At 37.4% G+C, this 25945-nt stretch overlaps 1 protein-coding gene across 1 annotated transcript; it reads right to left on the bottom strand.

The window, feature by feature from the left end:
- Positions 1 to 7997: 7997 nt before the first annotated feature.
- On the bottom strand, positions 7998 to 13046 carry S100Z (S100 calcium binding protein Z; the record flags this gene model as incomplete). The annotated part of the gene is made up of 2 exons (XM_083351969.1): positions 7998 to 8156; positions 12906 to 13046. 2 exons carry the CDS (start codon positions 13044 to 13046, stop codon positions 7998 to 8000), a joined length of 300 nt encoding a protein of 99 aa, XP_083208095.1.
- Between the last annotated feature and the right edge of the window lie 12899 nt (positions 13047 to 25945).

The raw sequence follows: 25945 nt of genomic DNA, 5'->3' as shown, positions 1-25945 counted from the left end.
TAACTGCACGCCTGGCACCCCCCCTCCACAGTGGGTGGCGACCCGACGGCTCAGATCGGATTCGCACAGCCAGCACTGCAGTGAGAGAAAGTGAGTGAGCCAGGCAGGGGCAGAGAGCTGCGAGTGCGAGCGCGCCCCCCCAGATGTTGCGGCCGGGCCCCCCTGCACCCCCACGCTACGCCACTGATCTCATCATATTCTTCCCCTTATTCTTCCCCTCATAGCATTCCATGATTCAAGTGGGAATGTGCAATTATTTCCTTATAGTGAAAATCTGTTTCCTTATGTGTTCACTCACTCAAGCTTCAAATGAGAAAGTTAAAAGTGAGCATTGACAATGTTACCTAGTTTGGTAATGAAATGTCTGCAAGAAAACAACCAAGCTCAGAGAGCACCAAGGACCTCACCGTTCAACCCTGAGCTACAAATATCCTCAGGAAACCCCAGTCTCTAAATGGGTCTAGCAAACAAACTCTATCATATAATAAAAAATGGATAAAAAAAGGATACTGTTCGTGTAGTATAACCCAGCAGAAAACATTAACAAGCTTTAAAACAAGCTATTGCACATCAGCGCATTTTTACATCATTTGTCATGGTGTAAATCAATTAAATTGTTTCTGGAAAATAAACAATTCATTAGTAGACTGACAATTAAAAATTCTCTGGAGATATGGTGTCACATCAGCATGGAAAAATTATCATCTTTGAGAAGTTTTTGCTGTTGTAAGATACACTATAGTAAATAATGTGATACGCAGATGGTCTTGGTTGATTCTTTATTACCATTCCATTTGTCTCTCCAAGACAAGTGAACTGGACTTTGTTTTTATTGTAGTGGTTGAATCCAAATGTTCTTCTGGGTGGGGTTTTGGTTAGAGATGATGCGGACAGAAATGAATAGCAGAATACAAACAGATGCTTCTCTCCAGGGGATGTTCTCTAATTGCTTCCATGACTACAAATCTGAAGTTGGCATTTACAGCAAATATTCACTTGCATCTTTATACCTGATACCTTAATTGAAGACTGATGTGGGCAAAGTTGTTACTTCTGTTTTCTATCCATTTTACATTTTCCTAGTTTTAAGTTCATTTCATCTTCTTTCCATTTAAGTTTGGGAGATTGTTTTTAGTTCACAGCTTGTGCATATTTTTGCTTGCAGATTTTACTTTTTCCCCTGTTACCACCATATTTTTATGTTATCTTATATATTTTGCACCCAGTTTTGTGCTCATAATGCTGCTAATGCCAAGAGATGAAAAGGTGTTGTGACTTGGAGAGACTATAAATTTAGATGTTAATCATTGGACTATAATGTCAGCAAGAACCTTATTATAATCCTTGGCTACAACAGCAAATGATTGCAAAGGCGTATTAATAGTGACTTTCTACAATGTTATTAAATGAGTAATTTTCTCCAAGTGCTACTTAAAGTCTATTTAAACAGGCACAAAAGGTGGTTATTTCCTACTTTGGGTTTTATTTTTAATGATGTGCAAATATATAAATGTCATTAAATGTGGATTCTAAACAAGCTTGTTTTTTTCACTCGATTACGGTCATTTAATACAATCTAAACTCTATAAGAACTTAAGACACACTTGTTTGACATTGCCGTATCTTTTACTGGTCTAGAATGTAAAAGAAAGGATATTAGACCATAAATAGCTTTTGCTCTTCTATTGATTTTTTTGAGTAGGTTCTCTGATATAAACTACTTTCTTAATTTAAGTGTTTAATGGCAGAGCTGAAATGTCTGGCTAGGCCCACACATGAAGTACTTACTTCATTGTTCAGAGACAAAGACTAGTCTAACCATGATTATAGAGTGATTTAATTAAAGAAGCAAATAAATCTTTAGCCTTTATCTGACATTGCCTAGATTGCTCTGTCTCTTCAACTGATCTAATAGAAAAGCAGCATTAAATTGTCTAGAGCAAAGAGTAATGGATTGCAACTTTCCTTTTGAAGACAGTACATACAAACATTCTAATCCAAGCATTAAATCGATCTTCAGAATATACTCGTTCTACTACCACTTACTGGGTCTACATGTATTTATAGGGTTGGATGGATTCCTGTCAGGTTTCACATGTGTTCCACATTATTAAATGTATAATTTTAATAATGGTGTTGAATTGTGGAACTAGAAATGCCTGTTTTTCCACTTAATGGACATGTTTTGGTATAAAATATCAGAACGTATATTCAAAAATCCCCATACCAAAATTTGTCTAGTACTTTATTGCACATTTTAAAAACATGACCAAAAGGGATAAATAAAATAAAGTTTCACCAGGAAAAAATTAAGGCCATTTTTACAACAACAGTATTCTAAGGCCAAAAATTCTGAATTAATCAAGAAATGCAGTTCAGGAAAAAGAAAAAAAAGATAGAGAAAGAAAGGTTGTTTTTGGATCCCGTAAATAGAGTGACAGACTTGCCTTCACATGAAAGGGATTACTGTAAGGAAGTTTCTCAAGAAAAGAAATTGGGGTTTCAGCCAGAGGTCACTGGGAGGGTACTATGAATGCTAGTCCACAGGTGTCTATAAGAAACCAGAGTAGTGTCATAGTTTTACAGACATATTCCTCTTTCACTCCCTAAAGCCCCACTAAGGCTAAGCCTATTAGCGGATTCTATCTTAGTCAGATGAAGTAAGGAATGCTTTCGTTGGCATTGGATTAAATTACAGGTAGCTTATCTGATGCTAACGGGCATCATTGTGTCCCAAGAGTGAGTGCTGGTTGGTGTACATCATTATTCCTGTCATTCATGACTTTTACTATTTAAAAGATTCCCTTAATTCAAAATAAATGAATGGGAAATATGTTACAGAGTAATTACCAGCATCATCTTTATTCTCAGCAAAGCCTGTGGCCACATACGGGATTCCTTAAGCATAATAAAGGTGGGATATAAATAAATAAGTAAATAAAATAAAATAAAACAAAAATAGATTTCCAGAATGTAGGAAGGTTAGGTGGCTGCATCCCAGGGTTTGGCTTAAAAGGACGCGCTCCTGCCAAACAAACAGGCAAGCAGCAGCAAAAGGAGGGCTGCTAGGGCGGTCCTCGGGAGTCAGAACGACAGGGCAGTTTTTCTCCAAAGTCCTGTCCAGTGCATTGATATTTCGGGACAGATTACATCTTCTATGGCTGCCATTTTTCAAGTGCCACCAACTAGAAAAACTTTAGTAGACAAAATTTATACTATAAATTTTCACCAGAGAGAAGAGCTGATCAGCTGCTGAATTTTCCTCATATCTTTAAAGTCTGCTGGCAGCCTCTGGGGAAAAGGTTGCTCTTTGCTGGTACTATACTTAAGCTATGATGTATTATTAAACAGCAAAATTTCTCTGTTAGCCATCTTACCACATGCTGCACAATGCCTCAACTGTGGAAAGGCTGTGTAATCCCACTATAGCCACAAATTAAACACAAAATGGTGTGCTTAAACTCAAGAAGAAACCACTACTCCCACCCTCCCAAAAAACCCTTTCATTCAGTTATATGGGGCTCTGAGCTTCTATTCCATCTTTCTCTAGGATCCAGTCCTGTTTATCAAGGTGACAAGGTGGCATGCAACAATATCAAATCTAATACGGAAATAACTCCAATACATATAATAACTGTATTTACATCCCCACTTGTGTTCACAGATGCTAAATTGACAGACTTACCAAATGCACTTCACTTATTAATAAGCTGTTTACATGCACTGATATAAAAGGAAAAAAATGACAATATTGTTGGGAAAAACATATACTATTAGAAGAGGAGGGAATGCCATACATCAGTACCAAGGGAAATGTGGGAACAGAAGAGATGAAATCTATTTCAGCTGAAGTTATTCTCTCCCATCACGTCCGAAAGGTAATTTTTGCCTGCAGTGCAGAGAAATATGAGAAATATGAAGTAATCAACCTTAGGAGATGAAAGTTATTCATTTTAAAATTGCCATGTGCTTAAAAGTGGAAGCAAAAAAATGATTGCATTGAAAAATAGATTAGGTTATAGATACAAATACAGGTATCATTAAGAGAATTTTAAAAGTCTTTAAACTGAAGATGATAATCAGTTTGGTGTAGTGATTTAAGGCAGGGGTCCCCAAGCCCTGATCTATGGTAGGGGGCTTGGCCGCAGCCCCTTGGGAACCGGGCCACGCAAGCGATGGGCGAATGCACGAGCGCACAAAGCTGCATTTGTGCAAGCGGCATGCTCAAAGGCATCCCCTCTGCCCCCCCCCCCGCTACCACTGCTGCGGCCACCAATCCAAAGAGCTGGAAAGGTTGGGGACGGCTGATTTAAGGTGCCTCATTACAAACCAGAAAAACATGAGTTCTAGCTGGATGACTTTGGGCCAGTCACATTACCTCAGCTCGAGGAAGTAGGCAATAGCAAACCATTTCTGAAAATCTTAAGAAACTACCCAGACTTGTCCAAGTAGTTGCCAGGAGTCAAGAATAACCAAAAAGCACCAAAACAACAACAAAATGCTAAAGGGGTGTGTGTGTGTGTGTGTGTGTGTGTGTGTGTGTGTATGGCATGACTAGACACCAAAGGCGCACGGAACGCGGTTACCTTCCCACCGTATTGGTCCCTATTTTTCAACTTGCATTTTTTACGTGCTTTCGAACTGCTAGGTTGGCAGAAGCTGGGACGAGTAACAGGCACTCACTCTGTTATATATATGAATATATATCGAATAGTGCCAAGTAGTGGCTCAATGGATTAGGACACTGAGCTTGTTGATCAAATGATTGGCAGTTTGGCGGGTCGAATGCCGAGTGCCGCGTAACAGAGTTGAGCGCCTGTTACTCGTCCCAGCTTCTGCCAACCTAGCAGTTCGAAAGCACGTAAAAATGCAAGTAGAAAAATAGGGACCACTGCGGTGGGAAGGTAACAGTGTTCCGTGCACCTTTGGCGTCTAGTCATGCCAGCCACATGACCACGGAGACGTCCTCGGACAAGTGCTGGCTCTTCGGCTTTGAAACGGAGATGAGCACCAGCCCCTAGAGTTGGAAACGACTAGCATGCATGTGCGGGGGAACCTTTACATTCACACACACACACACACATATGTATGTATGTATATGTACATATGTGTGTGTCTGTGTGTCTCTGTGTGTCTCTGTGTCTGTGTCTGTGTCTGTGTTTGTGTGTACACACAGACATACAGGTATACATATACTTGGCACTATTCAATACCTTTTGGGCTGACTTAGGGAGTTGGCGGTGGGTGGCACAGTTCTCTGCCAGTTCAACTCCTTCCTCCCAGGCCGGTCCCAATCAGTGTTAATAGAGAGTGATTGGTCCAGCTCATAGTACTTGCTTTGTTGAGTGCTAAAGGGTGCAGTGCTTTCGCCACTCCTTTTTAACATCTACATGAAATCTCTGTGTGAGATTATCTATCACCATGATATGAGGTATCCCCAGTATGTGGAGGATACCCAGCTATATATCTCCATTGTAGGTGAAGTGAGTGATGCCATGGACCTTCTTTTTCAGTGCCTAGAGACTGTGGGCTCCTGATGGGCAGCAATCAACTTCACCTGAACCTGATAAGATAGGGTGGCTGTTAGTGGGTCCCTCAGTTTGGTCTCGGATGGGTCGCACGACCCAAGACAAACCCAGTGTGTAATCTGGGGTTCCTCTTGGATTCATGGCTTCTGCTTGAAGAGCAGATAGTGGCCGTAGCCAGGAAGCCTTTGCTCAACTTCATGCTGTGCACCAGTTATGCTTTTTCTTGGATAGGGAGGCTCAGTCACACATTCCTGGTCAATTCCCATTTTGACTATTAGGATGCAATCCACATGGGGATATCCAGAAGCTTCAGCTGGTACAGAATGCATCCGCGTGGGCTGTTATGTGCACTCCAAGAATAATACATGTGACAACTCTGCTGCGGGAGCAGCGTTGGATGCCAGTCTGCTTCTGACTCCAATTCAAGGTGTCGGTTATGACCTTTAAAGCCCTAAATGGCATGGGGCCAGGTTTCCTATGGAATTATTTTTGTCCCATTACAACTGGAAAGTGGGGGGGGGGTGTTTGAGGGTGAAGGGAGAGAACAAACAAACAGAAGTCTTAAGTTCTAGAAAATTTCTAAACCTGATTGGCACATTATATAATACAGGCTGGATATTGTTCCCATCCAAATCTTTCTCTCCCAATTTGTTTTCTTCACCACGGAGAACAAGAAGAATAGCTGTCATTTTGCTATTTGGAAAATAAAATTTTCCAGCTGGCAGATTCATAAATCTCTCTTCTGTCCCCACAACCTCTCTGTTCAACTGCTCAGCATTAGGCAGCCTGAAACAGCTGCCTTGGGAAACAGGTTTTGAATATTATGAGGGTCAGGGATTGTTAATACCTGCATTTAATTTTTTCATGGTGGACATTCTGATTTAGGGGTTAAAGTGTGTTGGGTTAATTTTGAGTTGAAAAGTCTGCTCTGATTGCCAATTAATTATCAAGTTACGTGATTTATTTCCATTTATGGTGTTCTCAGGAGCCCAGAAAGAAAATAACTGATAATTTGCTTTTCTGTAGGTCTACTCAAGCCTTAAATTCTTTCCTGCCTATCATAATTAGTGACACAAATTTAATTGTGGTTGGAAACATTTTTCTCTATTATAGCATACAAGATGTGAAAGATGGCCCCCACAGCGTGCCATCCACACACCCATACCCCTCCAAATATTTGTGCAATAAATAAAAGTCAACCTATTAGGCCAACAGTTTAGTAGTAGAATCTATTCCTAGCTTCTTTTCCTACTTTTTCATGTATTTTTCAAATAATTGTTTATATATTAATTGCTGGTGCTACTGTTTTTATGTTATTTGATTATTATGCAATGAGAATAGTTTTAATTTAAACAGTGTTGGTATTTCATTTACTCTCTGAAAGCATCCTCTTCTTGAATGGATCCTCTGTCCAACTGGGTAAAAGTTGGCACAGTGCCATCAGACTGTCCTGACCATGCCCATCAAGCCCTAATTCTTCAGGCCAAAGTTGGAATGTGGGCCTCCAATCTGGTCCTCTTGGTCATTCCCCAAACCATCTACTGGGATTGATAGTATGTATTTCCATTTAAAATCAATCCCTTTAATCAATCCCTTTCTGGGAGGGAGGATTTGTCCAGGATAGATTCTTCCTACTTCCTATCAATGCCCCCCCCCACTCCCCCAAGCAAAGGCTTAAGGACTCTACAGGGCTTGGAGAAGATGGATATGAAAAGACCATCTGTCTCTGTTGCCCCCAGCATCTAAAAAGCTGTGGCAAGGAACATGTACAGAGTACATAGGCATAACTTCCCAATTAGGACAGGGCAGGAAATTCTCGTTAATGCTCATTTGAAGATTGTAAGCATCTGTGATTTTTCTTGTGCTGTTCTCGTATGAGCTGAATGCTCACCTTCTGGCAGGTTAGAAGCCTACAGAGATGCCTATCGGTTATAACCCTGAGGGCTCACTAATTATGGGGATGTTTTCTGAGAAATTCTGTAGAAGCCAGAAGCAAAGACTTTAAATAGTGGTCACTTAAACTATGGTAAGTTGCAGAGAAGAAAGGGAAACAAGAAGACACATCCATGGATCTTTATTTAAATTAGAATCTAGTTTGTTGTAAATCCCCAGTTCGTTTGCCCCATTTTTCTGCGCTGGTTTATATAATTTCTGACCTCTGAAGGATAGAATACAAATTCCTGTTCTAGATGCCTCCATTGCCAGATGTGGAGTGAAACTTCAACTATTTTCATTTTATGTATGGTAAAGGTCTGATTATAAAGTAAGATATTTATCTCAATACAATGCCTTTAATAACATTTTATTTTTTAACTCTTCTAACTATGGGATTTGTGGTTTGAATGGATATTCAATTGAGAGGGACTTTGATATACCTAAATAATTCCATAATATTCCAGACAGTCTATTTAAGTTAATTATTAATCAACTACACAGGATAGCTATAAAACTTTGTGTTACTTACCATTTCTAATCTCCTTTTTTCCTCATTTGCTCCTCAAAGAAATCATTGCACGCAACAGTCAAAGCAGCAACCAGAACCACAAATTCATTAAAATCCACTTCATTATCTCTGTTAATATCAAGATCATGCATGATCTTATCAACCAGCTGGGGATCCTTTTGACACTATGAAAGCAAAAAAAGCATGCAAAATTGTTTGAGGCCTGGGAGTTGCATTAGAGATTTCTTTTTAGTTCCTTGAGGCTATGTATATGCTTTTCTCTATAAGCCATAGGGAATTTTTATATGAACAGTGACATTTACCATTGTCATAACAGTGTCTGCAGCCTGTGTTTGTCTCAGTAGATGTCCCCAGTTTTAATATGCATACATTCTATTTTTAATCTTTCCAACAATTTATTGTCAAGAGGTGAGCAAAGCTCCCCAATCTTTTGGTCTTCTGCAAAGGGCCCAAAACTTGGCTGTGTAGCCTTGCGTGAAGGACACAGGGACTCACACACCAGGGGGTGGGCAGACTGGCCCCATGAGAAACCTCCCCCCACCATACTAACAACTTTTAATTCACCATTTTGGAATTCTTCATCTTTTGAAATTTTTATAATGTTGTATAATTTCAATTTTTTTAATCCTAAATTATTCTGATTTTAATATTTAATTTTACTGATTATATTGTACACCACCCAGAGTCGCACTCTATTAAGAAATATAACAAACAAACAAACAAACAAATAAAATGTTTCTACTACTTCTGTCATTCAGTTAAATTAATTAAATCCTGGCTCCACCTCTAAGATGATGCAGCCCTGTACGTTTTGTGTCATCAGCTTTCTCACTGCAGTCGCTCTTTCTTCTTCTGTAAAACTTTAACTGGGGTTCTGGTGTCCAAAATGTTGCCCACCATGCAGGACTGTGATTTTGTTTTTAGCACATAATGTAAAGGGACAATTGTGATCGATGCCATTGAGCGCATAAAAGAAAGGATAAAATTCCCATCATCCTTCACCGCTTGATTCATGAAATCCCCACAGGTACGCACATAGGATCCAGGTTTAAAAACAAATGTGATTAAAATAAATGATTTTGTTGATTTCCCCCACTCTTTTTAAACAACCTCTCTTCTCTGGGAGAACATTGTACAAAAAAAGGTCTAGAGAAGAAGGTTGATTTTCCAAAGCTGGTCATTTTGGTCATAATTGGACCCTGTATATTTAAACACTTTAAAAGATATCAAAGAGCAGTTGCTCACTAGGGTATGACCTAACTTTATAATCTAATTAAGATCAAAGAAAGGAAATTGAAGCTCACAGCGCAGGTGGACTTGTCCTGAACCTAAATATAGCCTACAGTTTGTTACTTTTGCCTGACATACAAAATTGTGCAGCCAATTTATTTATTTATTTATTTATTTATTTAGTTGCATTTGTATACCGCCCTTTCCCTGAGGACTCAGGGCGGTTTACAGGGAATTAAAAAATCCAATATACAAAAGTTAAAACCATATTAAAAAATATTAAATTAACCCTGTACACAATTAAAACCCCAATTAAAAAATTCTCCTCAGCCTGAATTTAAAGTCTGAGAAATCACCCACTCAGGAAATATCTTAGTAAGTTGTTACACAGGACAAAAAAATCCAATCCAAGAAAAGTGATGATTGATTTTTTTATTCTTCTTTCTGCTTTCATAGGGCTGCAAATTTTTAAGATGACAATTTTTTCTTAGAATAAATAGGCTACAGATGCCTGTTGCAGATGACATTTGTCTCCTTCTTCATCTCTGTAGAACAATGTTGGTAAAATACTACTTAGGAACAAATAGAGCAGCAAAAACCACATTCTCCCCAGAAATGTGTTCTCCCCAGAATTGTGCAGCCGTCCGCAACATTTCCAGCTCAGCGGACTGGCAGTGGCAGGGGGTGGAGGCAGTGGTAGTAGGGAGAGAGGGCAAGGTTTCACATACATGCATGCGCCACTTTCACATATGCAGCTTCGCGGGTGCATGCACTCGCCCACCACTTCTGTGGCCTGGTTCCTAATTGGCTACTAAACAGCACCGGGCCGTGGACTAGGTGTTGGGGACCCCTGCTGTAGTGGGAGCTTTTCTTGGCAGTCGCTTTGTTTAGCACAAATAGGAAATTATATTTAGAGCCTTTACATTTTCCAATCAATTTGTGAATCATAGATTACCCAAGTTGTGTTTTGAAGAGCAGTTGTACCTTATGCTTCAGCTACTCAACTTTCAAATGTTATTTCACAATATGGATTCTTCATTCAATTCCCAGGCCAATCCGATCTAAAGGCCAAGGAAGCTTTCAAACAAAGGGTCATTGATGCCCAAGATGATATTGCATCATTTAAATATTTTCACTGACTCAGCATACGTTAACCTCTCAGTTAGAAAAATATTTAACAACTTATATCATATGCCTCAACATCTCAGAAGATGTTTTACTGAGATGTTTATCTCAGTAAAAGGAATTTAAAATGGAAAAATGTTAAATAGAAAGAAAAGTACAACTAACAATTACCTGCCACTTTTGCTACAGTTCATTTAATAAATAATGCTATCTATCTATCTATCTATCTATCTATCTATCTATCTATCTATCTATCTATCTATCATCTATCTATCTATTATCTATCTATCTATCTATCTATCTATCTATCTATCTATCTATCTATCTATCTATCTATCTATCTACTGTGTTTCCCCAAAAATAAGACCCAACTGGAAAATAAGTCCTAGCATAATTTTTGAGGACTTTTGTAATATAAGCCCCACCCCAAAAATAAGCCCCAGTTAAAATTGTCAGCCAGCCAGACGCATTTAGTACGGCATTTTCCCCAAACTAAGACCTAAGCAGAAAATAAGTCTTAATGCGTCTTTTGGAGCAAAAATTAATATAAGACCTGGTGTTATTTTTGGAAAACACGGGTATCTATCTACACACACACATTTAATTGTCAATTTTGAATTATTCATGTTAAATAAATAAATAAAATTGGCATTGGTATACAAGGCATTATCAATTCATCAATATCAAAATATTGAATCATTGGGGCTTCAAAAAAAATTGCAGCTAACTAATCTTAGTGTTCATTTCTGTTTGGAATAGTTTATCTGCAAACAATTCAGGAAACCAGATTGTTTTCATTTAAATAAATATTTATTAAACTAATAGCCTTCAGACTAAACAACAATCTTCTTAAATCTCTACATGTGGCGTAGGTCTATGAGCTGTACTTTCCCACATTGATCTTGAATCACCTGAAAATTGTATCTTGTGACTACTTTACAAAATCAACCCAGTTGTCTTCAAACCCATCTCTAGCAACAGTGAAGTTTACAGCCACCTGCTTTGTTCCTCCTGAGGATCCACCAAGTATAATTGGTGATAACTAAATATTACTATGCCTTTTTGTAATGTCAACTACAGAATTGGTGCCACCACATTCTTTTATATGATTGCTTAAAAGCCTCCAAATCAACAAAAATCTCATTAGAATCCACCAAAATCCAGTGAGATGTTATTGAGTTCTCATAATTTTTCAGACGTCTCAGTTGAGTTCTTGCACAATTTTGACATTCTTGGAGAAGACCATTAAAATTTCATAAGATTTCAAGAGTTTTAAGATCTCATAAAGAATTTTAAGAACTGTTACATTTTTCAAGGCTTGAAATGCCTCATGTATAGTTGATCTGTTTTTTTAAAAATTGTAACAGTTCTTTTAAGCACATGACATAAAAGACATCAGCATAGCAGAGATATTTCATCAATTCCACTGAGAAACCAACTGCCTTTAGTAGTGATCATTTCAATAAGATTCCTGAACTATTCGCCCCAGAATAAGAAGCTTATGAATAGGCTCTGGAGCTTGTTTTTTGTCTCTTTTTATTATTTATTTATTTATTTATTTATTTATTTATTTATTTATTTATTTATTTATTTATTTATTTATTTATTTCTTTATTTATTTATTTGTTATTTAAATTAAATTAATAAATTATATAAATTTAATTATATAATTTAAATTATATAAATTTATTAATTAATTTATTAATTTAATTTGTATACCGCCCTTCTCCCGAAGGACTTTTGAGATCTAAGAATAGCCAGCATATGAATTCACAAATGTTTTTGGCCAGTACTCCTGGAAATAAATGGCTGGACTATTGTAGGTGATCTTGATAAAATCCAGTTTATTTCTATCTGAATTTTAAAAGTATGTTCACAGATCTTACTCTGATCAGCTTTGTAAGTGAAATACAGATTGGTGGCTATTTGGGATTGGATTTTTTGCATTATATATTTCCAAGTTTGGAGTATGCATTTAAGACAATATTGCTCCTAGAATCTACTGCATTGGCATTTAGTCCTAGCAAATACTTTATTTTTCCAATCCTCTTAATAGTATTCATATTTGTTCTGAAATTATGTATTTTAATTCATTTTAAAGAAATTTCTTAAAACTTTATTTTCTTCTATATTTTTATTTAATTAATATTGTGTTAAGCATCAACTCTTTCTATAATACTTCCAATTCACGGTAGGTTTTAACGTTAGGCTTAAGTAACACCAGTTTGTTACTGAGCTTTATCCAAACTGGTAGCACATTTCACAAGCATGATCTCAACCTATGATTTCCCCATTCCCAAATCAAAAAGATGATAATTGTGCTTTTCATAATAATGAAACCAAGATGCCAAGCTATATAGTTTTAAGAGCTAATTCTCTTGGAAGTGGCATAAGATTGCATGTCTGTAATGTATAAACTGTTGCAGAAAATGTCTGATTACTTATCTAGAAGACAAATGTTTTTCAAGCATCAACTAATAGCTATTCCTCCTCCCCAATTTTTATTTATAATATTGTAAATAATCAACAGAATATATTGAAGAAGAATTTGTTCTTACCGCAAGGAAATCAGTAAGTTCACTGGTGAGAAGTTGTTTGAGTTCTCCTTTATTGAGTTTGTATTTGTCACCTTCTTTTGCAGAGTAATGATGAAAGACTCTGATTAAGGTATCCATCGCACCCTCCAGTTGTGATGGCATGCTGCAAAAGGATTAGAAGCTAATGGCCAGCTTTCACAAATGCTCCAAAAAGGCAATTATTCCCTTTTATGCCAACAAATAAACACCCTGCTCATCAGAAATTCATTAGCATAGCATCCAACCTCTCTGCTGCTTTGATCAAGAGCACACAGTTGTTGTTTACCATGTTAAGTTAGGAGAACAGTTTCTAAAGATGAATCCTGGGAGATACGTTCATGCATTGGGTTCCTCAAATACTGTAGGACAAAGCAGGCTACACAACCAGAAGTCCCTAAAACAAATAAGACTCCCATCTCCTCTCAAAATTGCACGCAAATTGTCACTTTCAATGCAAGAAAACAGGGAGACAAATGTCTACAGGTTGTCAAATGACCACATTACTAATTCAATGCAATTCACTTGTTTTTGCTCTGATTAAACCATTTTTGGAGCCTCAGCCTCAAAAATGCAACCCAGGGATAAAGAAAGAAAAAGTTTATAGTAGGAGTATTTAAATACAACATTCAGAAGTTCTCCTTCCTACCTGTTTCAGATAACGCAGTTCCAAACAAGCACTATCTCCAGCAGGTACTGTATAGATTCTCTTTGGTTTTATCCTGAAAGTCCCACCCAACCTGTTCTATTTCCCCAGAGCTTCTAGAAGGAAATCACCAATGACAAAAAGCCCCAACTCTCAACTTTCGCTTTATTTGTGACTGCTTGTTAACTGTCAACAGCTGTTGGTATCTTTCCCCTGGAGTCCTTCCGTTGGCTGGTTGGCTTCCCTGAGCACTACGTTAGGAGCTGAGAGGAGAAAGGCTACCAATTCATTAAGCTACAGAGGTCGGAAATCCAATTAAGTTGCTAGGAAGCCAGCCTCTTGGGGAAACACAGGAACTGCAGTACTGAACAAGAAGATACAATGAATTCTCTTATTATTTATGGAATTTATTTCCCACCCTTTCCCTAAGAGCCTGAGGACAGCATGCGTAATCTCGATCCTTGTAAATTTCTTTCCACATGGGTGCATCTACTTTGGGACAACAATGGTTCCATATGGGCTTTGAAAAAGGTGTTAGGAGAGGTGAGAGACAGGGCAAGGGGAAAATAAGCATGGCCACTAAGTTAAGTAAAATATACTCTTCAATCTCTTCTCCCTAAATATGTTTAATACAAAGTAAATTTACATCTTGGATGATACATTTGGTTTATAAGAGCCCTGCAGTATATATAAAAGCAAACAATCATGGTAGACCCATGGGTATCCAGCTAACTATCAGTATGATTTTGGATATTCTTTCTTTTTCAAATCAAATAGGCTGAGTCACCATGTCTTTGGTTTTATAAAATAGAATATTGTCACAAGTTTAACTTGCTAGAAAGATGGTGTCACTCTTCACCAATTTTTTAAAAAAGTATCCTCAGTATATTGTTTTGGAATTTAAAATTTATTGTAGATACACGAATGTTTACGGATTAATTAAATTAATTAATTAAAATACTTAATGCTTCACAAGACTAGGTGGGCAGCCTCTGGATCCCCAAAATTATTGGAAATATGTGCCCAATCCCTTACCTGGCTAAATGCATTGAGTAAGAAAAGAATGCATTTCCTGCTGCATTTCATGTAATGAAATCTCAGATAGGACCTGAGCACAGTCACCTCTATTTGTACTTTCCACACTGTAAAAAAATGACAATACTCCTTTGATTCTAGTGAAAATTAGTTGGGAAAGGGAGAACTATGGTTGAGGAATGGAACTCGGATTATAAAGTATGTGGATTTTTTTTTTAAAAAAAGGATTACTTTGCCTGTATTTATTATTAAGCACATTGCTATCCCGCTACATTCAAAGACTCTCAAGGGCTTAGATAGAATAAAAAAGATAATTTAAAATACTGCACCCATGATAAATCTAAACTAACTGGCTGGGGAAATTAGGACTTGAAGTCCACACATCTTAAAATTATCAAGTCTGAAAAACACTGATCTAAACATTACCCTCAACATCATAAATGTCAACAATAAAACAACTTTGAGCAAGGAGTGACAATAATTTTAATCCAGAATCCTATTGTGCATTACAACTAGATATTTTCTTTGGAGTGTGTCTCCCCCTTGTGTTTTGATACTGGGCAATTTCATCTCTAACTTTTGCAATAGGAAAGCATTTGAGCAGGGGTGTCCAACCTTGGGATCTTTTAGACTCATGGGCTTCAACTCTCAGAATTGGCTGGGAATTTTGGGAGTTGAAGTCCACAAGTCTTAAATTCTAGGAGTTATGGTCCCAGAATTTAACTCCACAAATCTTAAAGTTGCCAAGATTGGGCACGCCTGCTTTAGAAGAAGTTTGTTGTTTCTTCCATGTGGCCAAGAGAGAACTGAAATATATCCACATACTAGCCCCAAGTCTTTCAGCCAGTTATAATCACAAAAATAATCAGAAACTAGTGGTTTAAATTCATCCCCTTGTGACTCTATTAAAGTATTTGAAATACATCCACTATGTATTCAAGATGGACAGTGATTAATATTTATATGTTATTTATATGTAAGAGTGTTGGTTTATACATATGTTGTATATAGCATGTTTAAATGTGTGTTATGTAAGTGTACACTTTTGAGAGCAAGCAACAAAATTTCATTTTTAATGTGTGCCAATGTGCCCACAGTAAAAATTGACAATAAAGGTTATCTATCTATTTATTGCCATAATCAAGTGGAATAAAGTAAAATACCAGAGCATTCACAGGAGAATTGAAGATGGTAGTCATAACTGTATAACCATAACCACACCCACCTAGGATGGAGTATCCATCAGTTCAAATATGGTTGATTCTGAATCTTGTGAATGTTTATAATTTTGATTGCATGCATGGTTTTTAAGGAGTATTTTACTGATGATCATTTTTTATTGTTAATACTAATTTATAGCTTGGCTTAACACATTGTCAATTGTTTTTAATTGTTCCCTATTTTAGGGTGGAAATAAATATGAGGTTGAAAAATAGCATAAAGAAATCATTAGAATAAAGCAGACATGTCAAACTCACGATGTCACGTGATGTTGCACAATGTATTGGGATGGTTTTGCCATTGCCGGCAATGGGATGGGTGCAGCTTCTGGATGACACATCCAGCCCACGGGCTGGCAGTTTGACACCCCTGGTATAAAGGAATGAAACAATCTAAGTGGTTTTGTAAATGCTACATAGTAAAAACAGAAAATTAATACAATGAAGTTATTACTGGCATTGCAATAAAGTAGCATTATGGAATTCCATGGTTGTGGCAATGTATAAAGTGATTAAATGAATGTTTTGGTACGGAATATTTTTTAAAGACCTGATGTTCAGAACATAATCAGAAGAGGGAGCTCATGACATATTATAAATAAATTGTACTATAATGAAGAGATGGGCAAAATCAGGCTAGCCAGGTTTTGACAATGTTGAATGATTTCTTTTTCTTTTCTTTTTTAAAGACCCACATGAGCAACCTTGGGAAAAATAATGTTATTGATACTATTAGTAAACCACTGAGAATCAGTAATCAAGTATAAAAGTGCAACAAATTCAACCTGTGAATCCTAATTTAACTTTTCCCCACCTGTGGGAAGTCAGCCCCTCAGAGAAGGAAATATTAAAAAGGGCAGAAAAATATATTTCCTCAAAGGATCTTAAAGAGGCAGGAAAGCAGGAAAGTTTTTTTTAATAGTCCCAAGTCTCCCTCCCCCAAGCAGAAACCAGCTCTGTAGAAATGCAGATAATCTTGCCAGAAAGACTGGAATCAGGAAATTGGGATTAGGAAGAAAGATCCCTAGAATCAACAACAAAAAACTAAGAGTCATCAGTCACAGCCACAGGGAAGCAGGATATGACCCTTGGGACATAATAGGATTAACCCACCACCATCAGAATACCAGAAAGGCACAACCAGACTCAGGTCAGAATACATGACACAGGAAATACAAAGCCTCAAACAGGAGCAGGAAACAACTTCAAACAAAAGACTCCAGAGGGTATAAAACCCCACTCCCTACATGTGCTCACTATTCTTTCTTCCAGAGCCATCTTTCTATCTGGCTCTCCTCTTCAATAAACTGCAACCTTCTTCCTAAAGCCGTCGCCATGTTGTTTATTCCCGGCTTGGACTGAACCATGATCAAGACTTTTCCTTCAACACACCTTTGTAATAATAGGCACTAGGTTAAGTTAATATTTGCTTTGTTACTTCTTTCATATTTAGCTAAACATTCCTGCCATCAGAAATATTTCTGGGTAATTTTATAATCAACCATAAACCTGATCCCAGCCTATTAAAAGAACAATAAAGAGTTTATAAATCAGTGGTAGTTATGTTAAAGACATAAAGACCTAATATTAAGAAACCATAACAGTCTTGCTCTGCAACATTCTTGCCTCTCACCTAAGTAAGGATATAGCATCTTATTTCAGAAATCACCCTTTTCTCCCTCTAAGTAGGCATAACATTGCAGATGGATATTAATGTTACATAACATTGCTAGGACACAAAAGAGAATTAATTTGGCTTATAAGCATGAAATTATACACTTGGAATGATTTAACCTATACTAATGTACAGTCCTCACAGAAAGTTTTTGAGTTTGGTTAAGTAAAAAAAGGGGGGAGGGGTGTCAAATATGTTTAGTACTTAAAGCAAAAAAAAACCCTTTAGATATTCTCAGGGCTGGTTTGGAAAGTCAGCAGCAAACTATTTTTGCAAGTGTCAATTAAACTATAGGGACATATTCATACAGTTAGTATTAGTCACGCTCAACTTAGCAAAGTCCTTATTTTAAAGCTCAGGGTCAGGTTTTTTGGAATAATCCACTGCAGATGCCAGGTTATTTGTATGTATACTACACCACATGATATACTTAGGCTAGTAAGGTTTGCAAATATAAACATAATTTCAAAAGAGCTATAATTAATTCTTCAGCTAAAGGGGTGCATTTGAAGAGCTTTTGGAAAAAAGTAAATGCTCAAATCTACTTGTATTTCTTCTTGCTAGTCATTATATTTAAGTAGTAATCATAACTGGTTAATTTTACAGTAATTAATATTTAACTAAGAAAACTAATTCAATACTGTAGGAATGTAACCAGCCACCTACTCTTATGGATGCTTTTCATAAGAGGTCTGGTTCCAGAGAGTAGTGAAAAAAAGGTTTATTAGGGTTACTACACCATCCTTACAATTTTACCATTTCTCAATTTTCCCCATCTTTATTATTTTTATGTATAATTCAAGGTGGCATACATGCCTAACACGTCTTCTTTGTCCTATTTTCTCCACAAGTCTGTGAGTTGAGTTGTGTTGAGAGGGAGTGATTGGCCCAATGTCACCCAGCCAGCTTTGCACAAAGTTTCCAAGAAAACCACAAACATCTCAGATGACATATCTTAGATGTTTGAAGGTAGCATTATAATGCCATGCTTGATGGTCCTGAAAATCCAGTTCAGAAATAGGTCCCACTGATTTCAATAAGCTTAACTTTCCCATAGGAATACAGAGCATTTCAGGTTTAAGCCAAAAACCTATGTTAAAATTTAATACCAACTATGAACTTCCTCACTGTAAACTACTCATTTCTTTAAATAAAATTTATCCTTTCTAAATATATTTAACAAAAGTAATAAGAGGAAATGGGATTCAATATTATCCATTTTGTGTGAGACGATAATTTAAAATATGGTTCTTGCAGTTCATAGAACTCTATGGAATGCTGTGTCCAACTGTAATAAAAAATCAAGTTACCTGCTTGCTTCTTCTATTAGGATAGAAGCTTCAACCAAGCTACCTTTTTATCACTGGCAGAGATTAATTATTGCTCAGTGGAAAAAATATGCTTTGTATGTGCAAATTTAATGTCATGATTTAGAGAGTAAAATGCTTGAGATCCTAGAAAAGAGCGGCAAGTGAGACTATACAAGCTGAAACTAGTTAGAGAAATATTTTGATCTAACAGAATGGAATTTGTCATCTAAGATTGTCTCTCTAAGATGAAAGATGGACCGTGTATGTGTGCCAGATAGCAATATTTATCATTTAGGTTTGTTCATATTTGTGTATAGTCTACAAAAACACAATCTAATGTTGCTAATCAGACACAGCTCACAGCCAGAATACAGAAACAATTTAACACATAATCTATTCTATAAACATTAGAGAAACTGGTCTATCATCATCTGCCAAACATCATGGGGGGTGATATGATGTTGCAGTACAGTTAAGTACAAAAAAGGCTATTTTTTGTAGCTGTAGCAGGAGGCCAGAAACATCATTACTGCCAATAGTTTTTCCAAAATGTTACAGAAGAATTTGATTCTAGTTAGTATCAGCTTTGGCCTCCAAAATCCTACTTCCATTTTCAAAGCAAATATAAGTGTAGGGATCCATTTGAAAGAGAAGGAATTCATACCAGACGAATCCTGTAGAATTTTTCAGAATGCAGTAAATAATCAGAGAAAGAAACTATTTTATGCTGTTTGAAGCATAGAACATTATGAATTTATTCTAAGATATGACAATCTGTATTATGGAAAAATGGAAAAGTTATGGATTTAATAGCCTATCTATGAAATGACATTTAGGACAAAATGTAAAAGAGAAAATGATCAAATATCATTCCTGACAATAAGAACAATTAACCAGTGGAACAACCTCCAGAAGTTGTGAATGCTCCAACACTGGAAGTTTTTAAGAAGAGACTGGACAGCCATTTGTCTGAAATGGTATAGGGTTTCCTGCCTGAGCAGGTAGTTGGACTAGATGACCTCCAAGGTCCCTTCCAACTTTACTATTATGATTATGTTTATTATGATTTTCCTTTCTTCAGCAAAGCCTTGGCTAGCTCTTTTCTTAAGATACCTACCTCTTTGGTCTTTTAAAAAAAAATCATGAGAAGATATGAATGAACCTTTATTGTCAAAGTACAACCATGTATACACTGAGATTGGCTGAAACTCTCTTCGTGCCCGCCCCAACTCACAATGACAACAAACCCACCATCTTGTTACACCATGTGAGCCAATTGCACAACACACCGGCCTCACAAGTCAATCATACATAAAGTTATTTCCCGTTCAAGAGCCTGACAACCCATGGATAGAAGCTGTTCTTCAGCCTGTTGGTACGGCTGGCTATACTCCTGTATCACCTACCTGATGATAGGAGAGTAAAGAGGTACTAACCAGGGTGTGAATCATCCCTGAGAATACAGTATTAGACAGGAAGGTATAGCAAAGCATGTGAAATAAACAAAAATATGCATGGAAAAGGTAAAATATGTACAGCTTGTCTTGATCAGTTTTCTCCAACTTGTTGGGGAGTTATGGATTAGTTCAACACATCTCAGAGTTCCAAGATGCGAAGGCCGTGTCACTGTCTAAAATGAATCACCGTGTTTGTTAATGTAAAATATTGTTTTGTTTTCCCTAGGTCTGCTCTCTGCATTGTGAGTAACCTATTTGTTCTGATTAGCACTGAAAATCAAATTGGACAATTGCATTATTTTTTTCTGATTGCCCTTTTTGCAGAATGTGATGGAAACACAGCCTAAAAGCCTAATTAAGTTTGCATACCAAATCATCCATTCCATTTTAAGACACTACTGAACAGCAAACTATGTCATAATTCCTAGCAATATTCATTTATTGCATCTACTTTATTATGCAATATGCATCTTTTTTATTATGAGTGCACTCAGCTACATTCCCTTTTACTCTTAAAAGCATTTTTAATTACTATGTTTCCAGCCTGATAAAAAAATTCTTATGAATTTGATTACTTGCTAAGATCTTTGTTATTAGTTCCCAAAGAATATGCACTTACTGTGAGCTTTGGTTCATCCCACTGTTACCTTTTCTATGTCTATGACAGCTGCTTGAGGAGCAAGAAGGGATTACAATATACAACAGCCTCCTTGTAGGTTTCACTTCTTAAACATTGAAATTTTGTGGGTAGAACAAACAGCCAAAAACTGACTCAGTGCCAAAGAGGTGAAGTGCTTTTAACAGAAACTTGTTTAAAACATAGCAACACACTGGTATTAGATACTCAAACCTCTTATTGTTGCTCATGAATGTATCTGGTGAGATTACCTTGTTCCATTTCAGCAATTTTTCTTTGTTTCTGAATATTCTTGGAGGAAATCCAACCTTTCTTCTGAGCTTGCAGTGCAGTTGAAGGTCTTTAGTGAAAAATTGCTTTACAGCACTGACTTTTATCCAGCTTAAGTAAAGAACTACCGTATTTTTTTCAGGTTAAAAGGTAAAGGTAAAGGTTCCCCCGCACATGCATGCTAGTTGTTTCCGACTCTAGGGGGTGGTGCTCATCTCCGTTTCAAAGCCGAAGAGCCAGCGTTTGTCCAAGGACATCTCCGTGGTCATGTGGCCGGCATGACTAGACACCAAAGGTGCACGGAACGCTGTTACCTTCCCACCGTAGTGGTCCCTATTTTTCTATTTGCATTTTTACGTGCTTTCGAACTGCTAGGTTGGCAGAAGCTGGGACGAGTAACAAACACTCACTCTGCTACGCGGCACTCAGGATTTGACCCGCCAAACTGCCGATCTTCTGACCGACAAGCTCAGCGTCCTAACCCACTGAGCTACCGCGTCCCTTTTTCAGGTTATAGTTCCTAAACAGACTGCAGAATGGCTCAGCGATGAAAGACACTGAGATTGTCAGCTGGAAAGCTGACATCCCGGGTTGTACATGACGGGATGAGCTTCCGTTATTTGCCTCAGGTCCTGCCCACTAGCAGTTCAATAGCATGTGAATGCAAGTAGATAAATAGGTACCACTTTGGTGGGAACGTAACAGCATTCCATGTGCCTCGGGGTATAGTCATGCTGGCTACATGATCATAGAAATGTCTTTGGACAGTGCTGGCTTCCTTGGCTAAGAAACAGAGATGAGCATTGCCCCCTAGAGTAGGACACGATTGGAATGGAGAAACATTTACCTTTATATTATTCTATAAAAAAATCTTACAATTGGACTTATCAGGTGCAAATCCAGTGGATCTAATTTGGAGATCGCTCCTCCCACATTCCTTGGCACATAGGGTTTTTTAATTTTTTTAGTCAATAGAGACCAGAGTCTTATGGAAGGATTTCTCTCCATATACTATGGGAATGTCCCCTTCAATAGGAAAGTGCAAGCTGCAAATCAATGGTATTGTAGCATATTGCAAACAGTAAAAAAAACTCCAGTTGCTCTGCCTTAAGTTCCCACCCCTCCCAGCTTTCTGTACCTTTGCAGCAAAGAGAGCAGATATACTGGCATATTTCTTCTGGTCTTTTTTTTTTAATGAAGAGACTACTATGCACTTTGCTTTCTGATTCTTGATTCACGTTCACTCACACTGGGACTTGCAATGGCATGAACAAAGCAAAGAAAAACTAGGGCAGTTCACAGTGAGTTGGGAACAGCTGTCCTTCCTACATTCTCCCTGTGTCTCCCGGCAAAATGCAGTTGTTGGGATGACTTCACTTTGCAGCATGCCTGTCTCATTTCAATGTCATCAGGAGGTGAGAAAGCAAAGGTGAGAACAAATGAAAGAAAGGAATTTAAGACTGAGGGAGGACAGGAGACTAAATACCCAGGAATGAGTATGCATAGATATGCATGGTGATATTACCAGTGGGAATCTTGACTGGGGTTCTTTAAGAGATACCAGATAAACTGCTCAGTCTCTCAAATTAAAATACAGTTTGCAGTGATTTTGACTTTACAATGAAACAACTGAGCTCATACAGTCTGCAGAAGCTCAGATCTTCTAAAACTTCGCTGAGTTGTGAAATTTGGGCCATTTTCATAATAATATTTTAAGGACTGGCAGGCTCTGTCCAGTAGTATTAATATAGGAGCTCATTTATAAACCATGATTTCTGATTTAACATACTCTGCAACAGTGCTTTTTTTTGTAAAAGAAAAAGGTGCCGGAACTCACACATGTCATACAACCTGCCTTACCTAACCTACAAGGTTCCATCCAAAAAAGGTGCCAGAACTCCGTTCTGAGCGTTCTATGACAAAAAAAGCCCTGCTCTGCAAACCCAGCAAAGATAGCTTATTTAGTAAAACATGTTTTAGCGTGGTGACTGAACAATGTCAGCAAGTCTTTCTTTGTCCTCATATTCTTAATATGTTCAAGCTTGAATTTTCAAACTAATCTTATCCATCTCTCTTTGGACTTTAAGATTCATATTCCCAAATTACCTGACCTTTGGGAAGTTAATAGCAGTTGAAATCTAAGACATCTGGTGATTACCAACATTAGCAGTTGTTTTGCACACATTTCTATACGTAAAATATTTCTATATTCCTAAAACAGATTATATCCAGGAATTAAAGTGGGAGGCACTTTTTTTCTGACAATTTAGGTGCTTTGCTTTTAGAATATAAAAAGGGGGGAGGGTTAATTCACAAAACCCACTCCTTCCTGTATTTCTGAGCATGACTCATATTTCAGAGCATGACTCATTTGAAAGGCAGTTTCCTGGAGTAGTGAATCACAGAAAAATGCAGCCAACAGGCTCCTGTAAAATAGTCTGGTACTATCTTGAGGTAGAGGAGGCCCTGTCATAGAAAAGTTACTCAGCAAATGCTTAAAAAGAGAAAAGTCACAGCCAACAAACCAAAAAAATGATTACTTTTAGAAAGGAAGTTGTTTGGTTACTGAAACATTAGCTTTAAGGCACACTGTTTGAGGATCACATTTTAAGAAACCTTCTGAGGGAAAACTTAGTGATTGTAGTGATCATAGCAGCACAGCTACACTGAATTCATAACTTTCAAGATTTTTGTTTTGCAAGAAATATCTGAAGACCAATAACTCATCTTTTTTTTTTTTTAAAAAAGAGGTACTTTGTGTGCTAGTTCACCAAAGATAGGATAAACCATCCCCAAGGCTCTGTGGCCTCTCATTGCTTACTTATTTATTATTTAATTGGTTTTATATACCGCCCTATTCCTGAAGGACTCAGGGCGGTTTACAGGGCAAAGTTAAAAAACAATATAAGTTAAAATATGTGATGTTGCCTGTGGATGTGAGTTAATATGGCATGGGTCCGGGTTACTTACGGGAGCATCTGCTGCCGGCATCAACTTCCCTTCGTCCAGTGCGCTCCCACAGAGAGGGCCTCCTTAGGGTGCCGTCGGTGAAAGAGTGTTGACTGGCGGCCCCCAGGGGGAGGGCGTTCTCTGTGGGCGCGCCAGTCCTTTGGAACCATTTACCGGTGGAGCTCCGGATGGCTCCCGACCTTCGCTCCTTCCGACGTGACCTAAAACATATTTATTTGAACAAGCCGGCCTGGTCTGATGGGTTTAGGGGTATTTTAACATTTTGTATTAATTTATTCAATTGGGCTACTGTATTTAATATTTCTTTTAATTTTTATATATTGTATTTTATTGCATTGCCCTGTACACCGCCCTGAGTCCTTCGGGAGAAGGGCAGTATAAAAATTAAATTATTATTATTATTATTATTAATAATATAGTTTAAGAATTTTTAGGACATAATAGTTTTATCATCCTTGGTATTGTTTTAACTACTGAGAGCCACTTCGGTTTAATGGTTAATGTATTAGGCTAGAAACCAGGAGACTAGAAGTTCTAGTGCTGTTGGTGGGTGAATTTGGGCTAGTCATCTTTCTCAGTCCATGATGTTAGGCTCAATTCCTGATTCAATGGATCAACAATTGGTTTAGATAAAAAACAAAAAGTAAATCCTGCGGGAAAAACACTATGAAGGAAAATAAATGTTCTAACTACTGACTCTTCCATAGGGTGTGCATGACATGCCAAATTTAAAATCCCCAAGACATTTTGTTTTGAGCTCAGATTAGTTGAAACACTCAAAATATTTTGCACTTCTATATCTCCATTTTTTAACAAGCTTATAATTCTAATTGTACTGCTGACAGCTCTCTTCTCTAGAGGAAAAAGGTAGGATATACAATTTAGTAAAAAGAAAGTAAGTTCTTAAGTGCTAATATTAGTTTAGAAAAAGGATTTTCCTTGACTCGTAAGAAATTCAAGCTGGTGCTGCTAAGATTTTTTTAAAGTTTTACCAACATTGAGTTGCCTGTATTAGTTTACTAATGCTATTTTCAAACATATTTTTGAGACCAGATAAAATAGAGATGTGGATTTGATCTCCAAAATATCTCCTTAACCCAGAAGAGAATTACTGAAAAAAGTCATTGTTCACAATACATACAAGCAAAGCTTATAAGCCTTGCATCCTGCCATGCCCAATTCAGGAGCAGTCTACATTGTCAAGAGATGGAAAAAGCGCTTATTTTTGGATTAGCAACAGAGATAAAAGATTTCAGGCAAGTTGCAATCTAAGTTAAAACACTGGAATGAGAGATTAAGATCACCTTGATTACAAAAGGTGCTACAGACAGACAAGTGGGAGAAGGAGGATAGGCAATCATTGGGGTATTAATGAAAATATTTGAAATGTTGCAAATGTGTTAGCGATTCTTCTACAAAATATTTCCTCTAGAAGGGCATGTCTATTAACAAAATATTAAGTTCACAGAAACCAATTTGAGAAAGCTGTTTCTCTTAGTCCCAGCCAGTTGCCTTTTTCAGTAATTTGCCATTGTGAGATTGTGAGTTTGTGTGCATGTTTGGACAGGTGACTACATTTCCCAAAAGCAGTAGGCTGAAGCCATTCAACCACTGTTTCTTCAGAAAGCCTATGGGACTCTTATAGAAAAAGTATAAGATGGTGTTAAATGCTGGTGCTTTAGAGTGGGGCAGCTTCTCATTTTTTTTCCCCAACAGGGATGAAATTTAATAAAATTAGATGGGCAGAAAGCCTGGCTAGACACACTTGTGGCCCTGAGCATCCTACAGTGGAGAAAATGAAATCA

This window comes from Vipera ursinii, assembly GCF_947247035.1.
Source record: "Vipera ursinii genome assembly, chromosome: 2".
NCBI classification, from domain to species: domain Eukaryota; kingdom Metazoa; phylum Chordata; class Lepidosauria; order Squamata; family Viperidae; genus Vipera; species Vipera ursinii.
This window is presented reverse-complemented; position numbering and strand designations above follow the sequence as displayed.